Source organism: Tachyglossus aculeatus, chromosome 24 (genome assembly GCF_015852505.1).
Source record: "Tachyglossus aculeatus isolate mTacAcu1 chromosome 24, mTacAcu1.pri, whole genome shotgun sequence".
NCBI classification, from domain to species: Eukaryota; Metazoa; Chordata; class Mammalia; order Monotremata; family Tachyglossidae; genus Tachyglossus; species Tachyglossus aculeatus.
The window spans coordinates 6495897-6508021 of record NC_052089.1 but is presented as its reverse complement, the minus strand read 5'-3'; the positions used below and the strand labels follow the sequence as shown (position 1 = coordinate 6508021).

Sequence of the window (12125 nt, the reverse complement as noted above, 5' to 3'; positions counted from 1 at the left end):
TGATCACCTTGTAACCTCCCCAGCGCTTAGAACAGCGCTTGGCACATAGTAAGCGCTTAATAAATGCCATTATTATTATTATTCTCTGGGCCTCAGTGACCTCATCTGTGAGCGCCCCATGGGACAACCTGATCACCTTGTAACCTTCCCAGCGCTTAGAACAGTGCTTGGCATAGTAACTGCTTAATAAATGGCATTATTATTATTATTATTATTCTCTGGGCCTCAGTGACCTCATCTGGAAAATGGGGATGAAGACTGTGAGCTCCCCGTGGGCCAACCCGATCACCTTGTAACCTCCCCAGTGCGCTTAGAACAGTGCTTGGCACATAGTAAGCGCTTAATAAATGCCATCATTATTAGTATTATTCTCGGTGCCTCAGTTCCCTCACCTGTAAAATGGGGATGAAGACTGTGAGCGCCCCGTGGGCCAACCCGATCACCTTGTAACCTCCCCAGTGCTTAGAACAGGGCTTTAGACGCAGTAAGCGCTTACTGAATGGCGACCCCTTGGACTTCCCAAGCGCTTAGTACAGTGCTGTGCACACAGTAAGCGCTCAATCAATACGGTTGAATGAATGAATGAATATAGGGCGAGGCCCGGGAAGGGGCGTGACGCAGAAGTGGGCGTGGCCCGGAAGAGGGTGAGGCCCTGGAAGGGGCGTGGCCTCGAGGTGGGCGTGGCTAGGAAGTGGGCGTGGCCGCGAAGAGGGGCGTGGCCAGAGTGTGGGCACGGCCCGGCTCCGCCGCCGTGATTGGCCGGCGGGACCACGTGACCCCTCAGCCTTTCGCCCGCCGGCCAATGAGAGGGCGGAGGGCGCCCATTGATGCCCGCGGGGACCGCGTGCGTTCGTTCGTTCGTTCGTTCCCTCGTTGGGCCGCCCGCCCACCGGTCCGCCCGCCGGGTACTCACGGCAGTCCTCCTCGTCGCTGTTGTCCGAGCAGTCGTCGTCCTCGTCGCACTTCCACACGGCGGGGATGCACCGCTCGTTCCGGCACTGGAACTGGCTGTCGTCGCACGGCTTGGCCCCTGTGGAGCGATGAGCGGACCGATGAGGGGAGCGATGAGCGGCGGGGCCGGGCCGGGCCGGGCAGCCGCGTCGCCAACCGTGGTGGCCCCACCCGCCCGCTTCGGGGTTCGCCCTCTTCCGGCGTTTGCCCCTGGGCCCCGCCCCGCGCATCCCGGGCACGGGGGCCTACTGAGCACGGGTCCCCCCGCCCGACGTCCGAGGCCCAGCCCGCGGCGGGCAGCCCCCCCCCCCGCCCCCCCTCCGGGGCTCCCCATCGCGGCCGGGGACGGAGCCGCAATCGCCCCCGGCCGCGGGCTCCCTCGCACGCACACACACAGAGATGCACAGACACGCGCGCACACACACGGAGATGCGCAGACACAGACACACACGCGGGTCTTTGTGCGGGAAGGGGCCCGCCGCACCTGGGCCGCCGCGGTGCGTGTGGCCGAGCAGCAGGAGGAGGAGCAGGAGGAGCAGCAGCCTGAGCGGGAGGAGCAGCATCGGCGGCGGCGGCGGGCGGCCCATGGCGCGGGGCTGAGGCTGCGGGCCGCCGCCGGGGCTCGCCGCATTTCAAGCGGAGCCGGTGACGCGGGGCCGCGGGGCGGGATCCGAGCGCCGGCGCCGGCCCCGGGCACGCCCCCCCCACACCCCCCGGACGGGGGATCGGGACACGCCCCGGTGGCCTCGAACCACGCCCCCAGGTCCTCGGGCCACGCCCCGATAGCCTCGAACCACGCCCCTGGTCCTCAGGCCCCGCCCCCAGAGCCTCGGGTCACGCCCCTACAGCCTCAAACCCCGCCCCCGGGCCCTCAGGCCCCGCCCCCAGAGCCTCGGGTCACGCCCCTGTAGCCTCGAACCCCGCCCCCTGGGCCTCATGACACGCCTCCGCCCCTCGGGCTCCGCCCCCAGAGCCCCGAACCCCGCCCCCTGGTCCTCGGGTCAAGCCCCCGTAGCCGCGAGCCCCGCCCCTGGGCCTGGGGCCACGCCTCTGCCCCTCGGGCCCCGCCCCCTGGGCCTCGGGCCCCGCCCCCATAGCCTCGATCCGTGCCCTTAGTCCTCGGGTCACGCCCCTAGAGGCTCCTCTGGCCCCGCCCCTCTGTCCGCAGGCCCCGCCCCCTGCTCCGCAGGCCCCGCCCCCGGACCCCGGGACACGCCCCCTGGGCCTCAGTTCCCGCCCCGATGGCTAGGAATCGGGCCCCGCCCCCTGGGCCTCCTCGGGCCCCGCCCCTTTAGGCTCTGGCCACGCCCCTATAGGCCCTAACCCCGGGCCTCGGGACACGCCCACAGAGGCTCGAACCCCGCCCTCTGGCCACACCCTTCTATGCTCTAGCCCTGGCCCGCAGGCCACGCCCCCATAGACTCGAGCCCCGCCCCTCGTCCTCAAGCCCCGCCCCCTGGCTCTCGGGCCACGCCCCCGATCTTAGGGCCCCGCCCCCAGTGCCTACAGCCACTCCCCCTAGTCATCCATCTATCGCTTTCATTCATTCACTCGATCGTATTTATTGAGCGCTTACTGTGTGCAGAGCGCTTGGGAAGTACACGCTGGCAACATATAATGGCATTTGTTAAGCACTTACTCTGTGCCAAGCCCTGTTCTAAGCGCCGGGGGAAGATACAAGGTGATCAGGTGGTCCCACGTGGGGCTCACAGTCTTCCTCCCCATTTTCCAGATGAGGTCACTGAGGCCCAGAGAAGTGAAGTGACTCGCCCAAAGTCACACATGAACCCATGACCTCGGACTCCCAAGCCCAGGTTCTTTCCACTGAGCCACGCTGCTAATACCAACTAGTAAGCTCTTAGTACGGTGCTCTGCACACAGTAGGTGCTCAATAAATACGATTGGATGAATGAATGAATGATGTGTCCATAGCTCTAATTCTGTTCCCTTATACTGACGCTGTTGATGCCTGTTTACTTGTTTTGCTGTCTGTCTCCCCCCATCCCCCCAGACTGTGAGCCCACTGTGGACAGGGATTGTCTCCCTCCGTTGCCGCCTTGTGCTTCCCAAGTGCTTAATACAGTACCCTGCACACAGCAAGCGCTCAATAAATAATACAATTGATTGAAGGACTGAATGAATGAATCTGGCCTGTCTGGCGGCCAACCCCCGGCCCACGTTCCGCCTCCTTAAATCCCACAGACACTGACTCTCCCCTCGTTTATTCATTCATTCATTCATTCAATCGTATTTATTGAGCGCTTACTATTACTCTATTTATTTATTTTATTTGTACATATGTATTCTATTTATTTTATTTTGTTAATATGTTGTGTTTTGTTGTCCGTCTCCCCCTTCTAGACTGTGAGCCCGCTGTTGGGAAGGGACCGTCTCCACATGTTGCCGACTTGGACTTCCCAAGCCCTTAGTACAGTGCTCTGCACACAGTAAGCGCTCACTAAATACGATTGAATGAACGAATGAATGCTGTGTGCAGAGCACTGTACTAAGCGCTTGGGAAGTACAAGTTGGCCTTCAAAGCCTTACCAAAGGCCCATCTCCTCCAAGAGGCCTTCCCAAACTAAACTCTGCTTTTCCTCATCTCCCCCTCCCTTCTGCCTCAGCCTGACTCGCTCCCTTTATTCATCCCCCCCTCCCCACCCCACGGTGCTTTTGTATGAATCTGTCATTTCATTTATTTATAATGATAATAATAATAATAATAATAGTGGTATTTGTTAAACATGCAAAGCACTGTTCTAAGCGCTGGGGGGTTACAAGGTGATCAGGTTGCCCCACTTGGGGCTCACAGTCTTCACCCCCATTCTGCAGATAAGGAAGCTGAGGCCCAGAGAAGTTAAGTGACTTGCCCAAGGTCACACAGCAGACATGTGGCGGAGCCGGGATTTGAACCCACGACCCGTGACCTCTGACTCCAAAGCCCGGGCTCTTTCCACTGAGCCACGCTGCTTCTCTTTTATATTGATGTCCGTTTATTTGTAGCGGTGTCCGTCTGCTCCCCTCTAGACCGTGAGCTCGTTGTGGGCAAGTACTGTCGCTGTTTATTGTTGCCAACTTGTACTTCCCAAGCACTTAGTACAGTGCTCTGCACACAGTAAGCGCTCAATAAATGCGATTGATTGATTGATTTCCCAAGCGCTTAGTACAGTGCTCAGCACACAGTATGCGCTCAATAAGTATGAATGGGGGAAGGTCTGGAGGGCCAGAGTCCAGGTCCCCGGCCTCCACGGCGATTCCTTCAACTACGGGGTAAGCCAGAGCCAGGGAGGGATGATCATGATAATTCTTATAATTATGGTATTTGTTAAGGCGCTTACTATGTGCCAGGAAGCCCATTGTCCCCGTGGGGACAAAAACCCGCCTCTCCCCACCCTCGTAGCCAGGAGCAAATTAACAGCCAAAGTCCCATGCTGGCAATTACGCACTAGCTCGGTTTTCCTCCTCGGTTTGGTCTCTAGACATGGCCATTTATATCTGCTGTTGCAATAGTAACCCCCCCGCCCCCCCCCAGATTGCCCAATCTGGAGAAAAAGGAAGAAACTGAGGCCCAAGGAAGGCCGGCCTCGTGGCCCGTTCGGCTTAGGACTTGATCTCCCGCAGGGGCACTCGGGTTCTGGTCCCTTGGCTACCTACTTGGCTTTCCTACCCATCCATCTATTTAGGGATCCAGATCACAACACCCCCAGCTCTCCCATTTGCTCCCTCGATTTTCCCTTCAGAGCCCCAGTTTGGCTCTCTTGCCAACCGAGTTTCTCAAATTTAATTCATTCAGTCGTATTTATTGAGCGCTTACTGTGTGCGGAGCATTTAATCAAACCCCTCTGGGTCTGACTGATATCTCCAGCTCCCCCAGGGAAGGAATTCCTCATTTTTATCCCCCCGCTGATGCAGAAGTGTCTCCTGCTGTTCTTTGCTCCACCTTCCCATTTCCAGGGATGGGAGGCTGAGGAATTCGGAGGACAAATTTCAATCAATCAATCAATCAATCGTATTTATTGAGTGCTTACTGTGTGCAGAGCACTGTACTAACCCGCGCTGCAGATCTCGACTCACCCCGGTTCAGCCTTGGTTTCCCCTGCCTGAAGACCCGAGCCTTTCTGCCTCAGAGATGTGTACGAAGGAGCCAAAAGGATCCGCAACTACAGACTCTGAGGGATAGAAGCAAAAATTGTGCAATTTTGGAACCAAATACTGAGGAGAAGTTCGGATGGTTATTCATTTCTAGACCGTGAGCCCGCTGTTGGGTAGGGACCGTCTCTATATGTTGCCAACTTGGACTTCCCAAGCGCTTAGTACAGTGCTCTGCACACAGTCAGCGCTCAATAAATACGATCGAATGAATGAATTTGTTGTGGGGAAGATGAAGGGAGGGACTCTTCTGGGAGAAAGCACAAAAGTGGACGTGGAATCGCGGAAAAACAAATGATATCCTGGAGGGTGAGAGAAGGAAGAGCATAGAACTGCAACTGTAAAACCTTTTTATAGGTTTTATTTCAAAAAAAAATATTTTTTTATTTTAAAATAAAATGAATATTTATCTTATTTTGAGCCTGGTTTTCTGTACTATCCCCTCTTGCAATCAGTCAGCCAGTCGTGTTTATTGAGCGCTTACTGTGTGCAGCAGTGTACTAAGCGCTTGGGAGAGTCCAATATAACAACATAATGGGGTTGGTAGTTCCGTTCCGTGCCCACAACAAGCTGACAGTCTAGAGGGGAATATACCAGAATATAATTATCATTATATTATGGTAATATGATATATAAAGAAAAATATATCCCGATACAGACTAATAATAATGATGATGATGGTATTTGTGAAGCGCTTACTACGTGCTAGGCACCGTATTAAGCGTGGGGTGGATACGAGGAAATCAGGTTGGACACAGTCTCTGTCCCACTTGGGGCTCACTCCCCATTTTACAGACGAGGTCACTGAGGCCCAGAGAAGGGAAATGACTGGCCCAAGGTCACACAGCGGAAAAGTGGCGGAGCGGGGATTAGAACTCGGGTCCTTCTGACTCGTAGGCCCATGCGCTAGCATGGCTCAGAGGAAAGAGCCCGGGCTTTGGAGTCAGAGGTCATGGGTTCAAATCCCGGCTCGGCTGATTGTTAGCTGTGTGACTTTGGGCAAGTCACTTTACTTCTCTGTGCCCAGTGACCTCATCTGTAAAATGGGGATTAAGACTGTGAGCCCCACGTGGGACAACCTGATCACCTTGTAACCTCCCCAGTGCTTAGAACAGTGCTTTGCACATAGTAAGCGCTTAATAAATGCCATTATTATTATTAATAATAATAAATGCCATCATTATTATGCTCTATCCACTAAGTCAAGCTACTTCTTCACCGTATTCATGGTAAGGAGGTTGGTCGGCCGTGGGCCCAAGGCCTGAATCTGACCCTGGGTCGTTTAATGAAAGGCGCTACATTATATGGGGCTATATTTTCTCCCACTTGCCTGGCTGAGTAACACTTAACTTTTCTGGGCTTCAGTTTCCTCATCCGTAAAATGGGGACCTCTGGAATCAGCATGGAGAATCAATCGATTAATCAATCAATCAATCAATCGTATTTATTGAGCGCTTACTGTGTGCAGAGCACTGTACTAAGCGCTTGGGAAGTACAAGCTGGCAACATATAGAGATGGTCCCTATCCAACAGTGGGCTCACAGTCTAGAAGGGGGAGACAGAGAACAAAACAAAACATATTAACTAAATAAAATAAATAGAATAAATATGTACAAATAAAATAGAGTAATTCATTCATTCAATCATATTTATTGAGCGCTTACTGTGCACTGTGTACCCTCTCCATCCCCCCCACCTTACCTCCTTCCCTTCCCCACAGCACCTGTATATATGTATATGTCTGTATGTATTTATTACTCTATTTATTTTACTTGTATATATTTATTCTATTTATTTTATTTTGTTAATATGTTTTGTTTTGTTGTCTGTCTCCCCCACCTAGACTGTGAGCCCACTGTTGGGTAGGGACCGTCTCTAGATGTTGCCAACTTGGACTTCCCAAGCGCTTAGTCCAGTGCTCTGCACACAGTAAGCGCTCAATAAATATGATTGAATGAATATATATGTATATATGTTTGTACATACTTATTACTCCATTTATTTATCTTACTTGTACATATATATTCTATTTATTTGATTTTGTTAATATGTTTTGTTTTGTTGTCTGTCTCCCCCTCCTAGACTGTGAGCCCACTGTTGGGTAGGGACCGTCTCTAGATGTTGCCAACTTGGACTTCCCAAGCGCTTAGTCCAGTGCTCTGCACACAGTAAGCGCTCAATAAATACGATTGAATGAATGAATAATGGCATTTATTAAGCGCTTACTATGTGCAAAGCACTGTTCTAAGTACTTAATACAGTGCCTGGCACATAGTATTTAACAAATGCCATGAAAAAAGAGCTTACAGTCGAGAGGGGAAGACAGACATTAGAATAAATAAATGATTTATAATATACATATGGAGCTAATACATATATATTAGTTATAATTACAACCAGTGCTTAGAACAACACTTTGCACATAGTAAGTGCTTAATAAATGCCATTATTATTATTATTATTACTTATAGTCATACATATATAACTACTTTCACTTCTTTCTTCTACTGCCGAGTTCCTGCTGAAATTTTCCGGATTTTTTTCCCTTGATGTGGCTTTCATCCAGGGTCTCCTCTAGACTGTAAGCTCACTGTGGGCAGGGAACGTGTCTCTGTTTACCGTCGCATGGCACTCCCTCAAGGGCTCGGTGCAGCGCCCGGCACATAAAAAGCGCTAAATAAATGCAACTGAAGGAATGAATTTCAGCGGCCGCTTCACCGAGTTGAAGTCAGGGAAACTTGAGATCTGGAAATACGAGGCGCTTGGGATCGGAGACAGCGGATTTTCCCTCATTTACAGCCACAGAACCTGACAGTGTGGGAGGAGAAGGAATTAGAGGAGAGGGATTAGGAGAGGAAGGGAGGGGAGAAGGAGATTAGATTGCATAATGAATGAGAGGATTTGGCTAGATCCCGGGAGTTCTTGCCTTGGAGTTGAAAGATGGCCATTCATCAAGTTCTTGATGGGATATTGAATGTTGGATTCTTTTCTCCATTCCTCTCTCCTTCATCATCAGCCCGGTGAGCTCAGGTACACTCTGGCCCACATCCTACCTCTGGCTTGGAACGCCCTACCTCCTCATATCCGACAGACAGTAAGCGCTCAATAAATATGATTTTTTAAAAAAAGAAAAATACGCTCCCCGGCTTCAGAGCCTTAATGAAGGCTCATCTCTGCTGAGAGGCCTTCCGCGTAAGGCCTGCTTCCCTCTTCTCCCACTCCATTTTGCGTCACCCTGACTCACTCCCTTCATTCATCCCCCTCCCAGCCCCCCAGCACTTTTGAACCTATCTGTAATTTTATTTATTTATCCGTTCATTCATTCAATCGTATTTATTGAGCGCTTACTGTGTGCAGAGCCCTGTCCTAAGTGCTTGGGAAGTCCAAGTTGGCAACATGTATAGACGGTCCCTACCCAACAGCGGGCTCACAGTCTAGAAGGGGGAGACAGAGAACAAAACATATTAACAAAATGAAATGAATAGAATAAATATTCATTCATTCATTCATTTAATTGTATTTATTGAGCGCTTACTGTGTGCAGAGCCCTGTCCTAAGCACTTGGGAAGTACAAGTTGGCAACACATAGAGACAGTCACTACCCAACAATAGGCTCACAGTCTAGAACGGGGAGACAGAGAACAAAACATATTAACAAAATAAAATAAATAGAATCAATATTCATTCATTCATTCAATCATATTTATTGAGCGCTTACTGCGTGCAGAGCACTGAACTAAGTGGTTGCTATGTACAAATAAAATAGAGTAATAAATACGTACAAACATATATACATATATTTATATTAATTAATTAATTCATTCATTCAATCGTATTTATTGAGCGCTTAATGTGTGCAGAGCCCTGTACTAAGCGCTTGGGAAGTCCAAGTTGGCAACATAGAGAGATGGTCCCTACCCAACAGCGGGCTCACAGTCTAGAAGGGGGAGACAGAGAACAAAACATATTAACAAAATAAAATAAATAGACTAAATATTCATTTAGTCATTCAATCGTATTTATTGAGCGCTTACTGCGTGCAGAGCATCGTACTAAGCACTTGCTATGTACAAATAAAATAGAGTAATAAATACGTACAAACATATATACATATATATGTATATGTAATATATATATATATACATATATTTATATTAATTAATTAATTCATTCAATCGAATGTATTGAGCGCTTACTGTGTGCAGAGCCCTGTACTAAGCGCTTGGGAAGTCCAAGTTGGCAACATATAGAGACGGTCCCTACCCAACAGGGGGCTCACAGTCTAGAAGGGGGAGACGGATAAGAAAACAAAACATATTAACAAAATAAAATAAAGAGAATAAATATTCATTCATTCATTCAATCGTATTTATTGAGCGCTTACTGCGTGCAGAGCACGGCACTAAGTGGTTGCTATGTACAAATAAAATAGAGTAATAAATACATACAAACATATATACACATATATGTATATGTAATATTTATACATATATTTATATTAATTCATTCAATTGTATTTATTGAGCGCTTACTGTGTGCAGAGCACTGTACTAAGCGCTTGGGAAGTCCAAGTTGGCAACATATAGAGACGGTCCCTACCCAACAGCGGGCTCACAGTCGGGAAGGGAGAGACGGACAACAAAACAAAACATATTAACAAAATAAAATAAAGAGAATAAATATTCATTCATTCATTCAATCGTATTCATTGAGCGCTTACTGCGTGCAGAGCACTGCACTAAGTGCTTGCTATGTACAAATAAAATTAATAGATTAATAAATACGTACAAACATATATCCATATATATGTACATGTAATATATATACATATATTTATTCTATCTATTTATTTTATTTTATTTGTATGTATTTATTCTATTTATTTTATTTTGTCAATATGTTTTGTTTTGTTCTCTGTCTCCCCCTTCTAGACTGTGAGCCCACTGTTGGGTAGGGACCGTCTCTAGATGTTGCCAACTTGGGCTTCCCAAGCGCTTAGTCCAGTGCTCTGCACACAGTAAGCGCTCAATAAATACGATTGATTGATTGATCGATATACATATATTTATATTCATGTCTGGCTCCCGATTGAATGAATGAATATATTTATATTAATGTCTGGCTCCCTCTACCCCCTAGACTGTAAGCTCGTTGTGGGCAGCGGATATGTCGGCTAGTTGTTAAAATTTGCTCTTCCGAGCACTTAGTACAGTGCTCTGCACACAGTTAATGCTCTATAAATACGACTGATTGATCCTTTCTTACCATAAATGCCCGCTTCAAAGGAATGATTGTAATAGGATTTATTGAGCCCCTTCAGAGTGTGATGCACTGTACTAAGTGCTTGTTATGTAATAAAATAGAGTAATACGTACAAACATATATACATATACATATATATGTATATGTAATATATATATGTATATGTAATATATATATATACATATATATGTATATGTAATATATATATGTATATGTAATATATATATATTCTAGACTGAGCCAACTGTTGGGTAGGGACCGTCTCTATATGTTGCCAACTTGGGACTTCCCAAGCGCTTAGTCCAGTGCCCTGCACACAGTAAGTGCTCAATTAAATACGATTGATTGATTGATATACATATATTTATATTAATGTCTGGCTCCCTCGACCCCCTAGATTGTAAGCTCATTGTGGGCAGCGGATATGTCGGCTAGTTGTTAAAATTTACTCTTCTGAGCGTTTGGTACAGTGCTCTGCACACAGCTAATGTTCTATAAATACAACTGATTGATCCTTTCTTACCATAAGTGACAGCTTCAAAGGAATGATTATTGTAATAGGATTTATTGAGCCCCTTCAGAGTGTGATGCACTGTACTAAGCGCTTGGGAAATACAACAGAAAATTCTTAGCCCCTGGAGGGTAGCGATCCCAAGAGATAAATCAGGGAAGACATCTATTCTGTTTATTTTATTATCTATTCTATTTAATTTTGTTAATATGTTTGGTTTTTTTCTCTGTCTCCCCCTTCTAGACTGTGAGCCCGCTGTTGGGTAGGGACCGTCTCTAGATGTTGCCAACTTGGACTTCCCAAGCGCTTAGTACAGTGCTGTGCATACAGTAAGCGCTCAATAAATACGATTGAAGGAATGAATGAATGCCAACTTGGACTTCCTAAGTGCTTAGTACAGTGCTCTGCATACAGTAAGCGCTCAATAAATACGATTGAATGAATGAATGAATGCCAACTTGGACTTCCCAAGCGCTTAGTACAGTGCTCTGCACACAGTAAGCGCTCAGTAAATACGATTGATCGATTGATTCCTGGAGGAGACAGCATTTGAATAGGGCTTTAAGATGGAAGCTCGCTGTGGGCAAGGAATGTGTTTACCAACTCTGTTAGATTTAATAATAATAATAATAATAATAATAATGGCATTTGTTAAGCGCTTACTATGTGCCAAGCACTGTTCTACTCTTCCAAGTGCTTAGTAGAAGCAGCGTGGCTCAGTGGAAAGAGGCCGGGCTTTGGAGTCAGACGTCACGGGTTCAAATCCCGGCTCCGCCAACCGTCAGCTGTGTGACTTTGGGCAAGTCACTTCACTGCTCTGGGCCTCAGTTACCTCATCTGTAAAATGGGAATTGAAACTGTGAGCCCCCCCCATGGGACAACCTGATCACCTTGTAACCTCCCCAGCGCTTAGAACAGTGCTTTGCACATAGTAAGCGCTTAACAAATACCATTATTATTATTATTATTATTATTACAGTGCTCTGCACCCCGTAAGCACTCCGTAAATACGATGGATTCCGTGATTTATCGATTGGGAAGGCTTGATATGGAGCACTTGATAAAGTGCAGGGCACTGTACTACTACTACTAATAATAATGATGGCATTTAGTAAGTGCTTACTATGTGCAAAGCACTGTTCTAAGCGCTGGGGAGGTTACAGAGTGATCACGTTGCCCCACGGAGGGCTCACAGTCAATCCCCATTTTACAGATGAGGTAACTGAAGCTCAGAGAATAACAATAATAATAA

The 12125-nt window shown here is 48.0% G+C and overlaps 1 protein-coding gene across 1 annotated transcript in view; it reads right to left on the bottom strand.

Moving 5' to 3' along the window:
* LRP8 (LDL receptor related protein 8) overlaps positions 1-1538 on the bottom strand; it is a 151344-nt gene extending 149806 nt beyond the window's left edge. Inside the window, exons 1-2 of the mRNA XM_038766282.1 lie at positions 1436-1538; positions 914-1030 (exon numbers count right to left, since the gene is read on the bottom strand). Of these exons, the coding sequence (XP_038622210.1) occupies positions 914-1030; positions 1436-1538 (220 nt within the window). The remainder of the gene's footprint in view (positions 1-913; positions 1031-1435) is intronic.
* Between the last annotated feature and the right edge of the window lie 10587 nt (positions 1539-12125).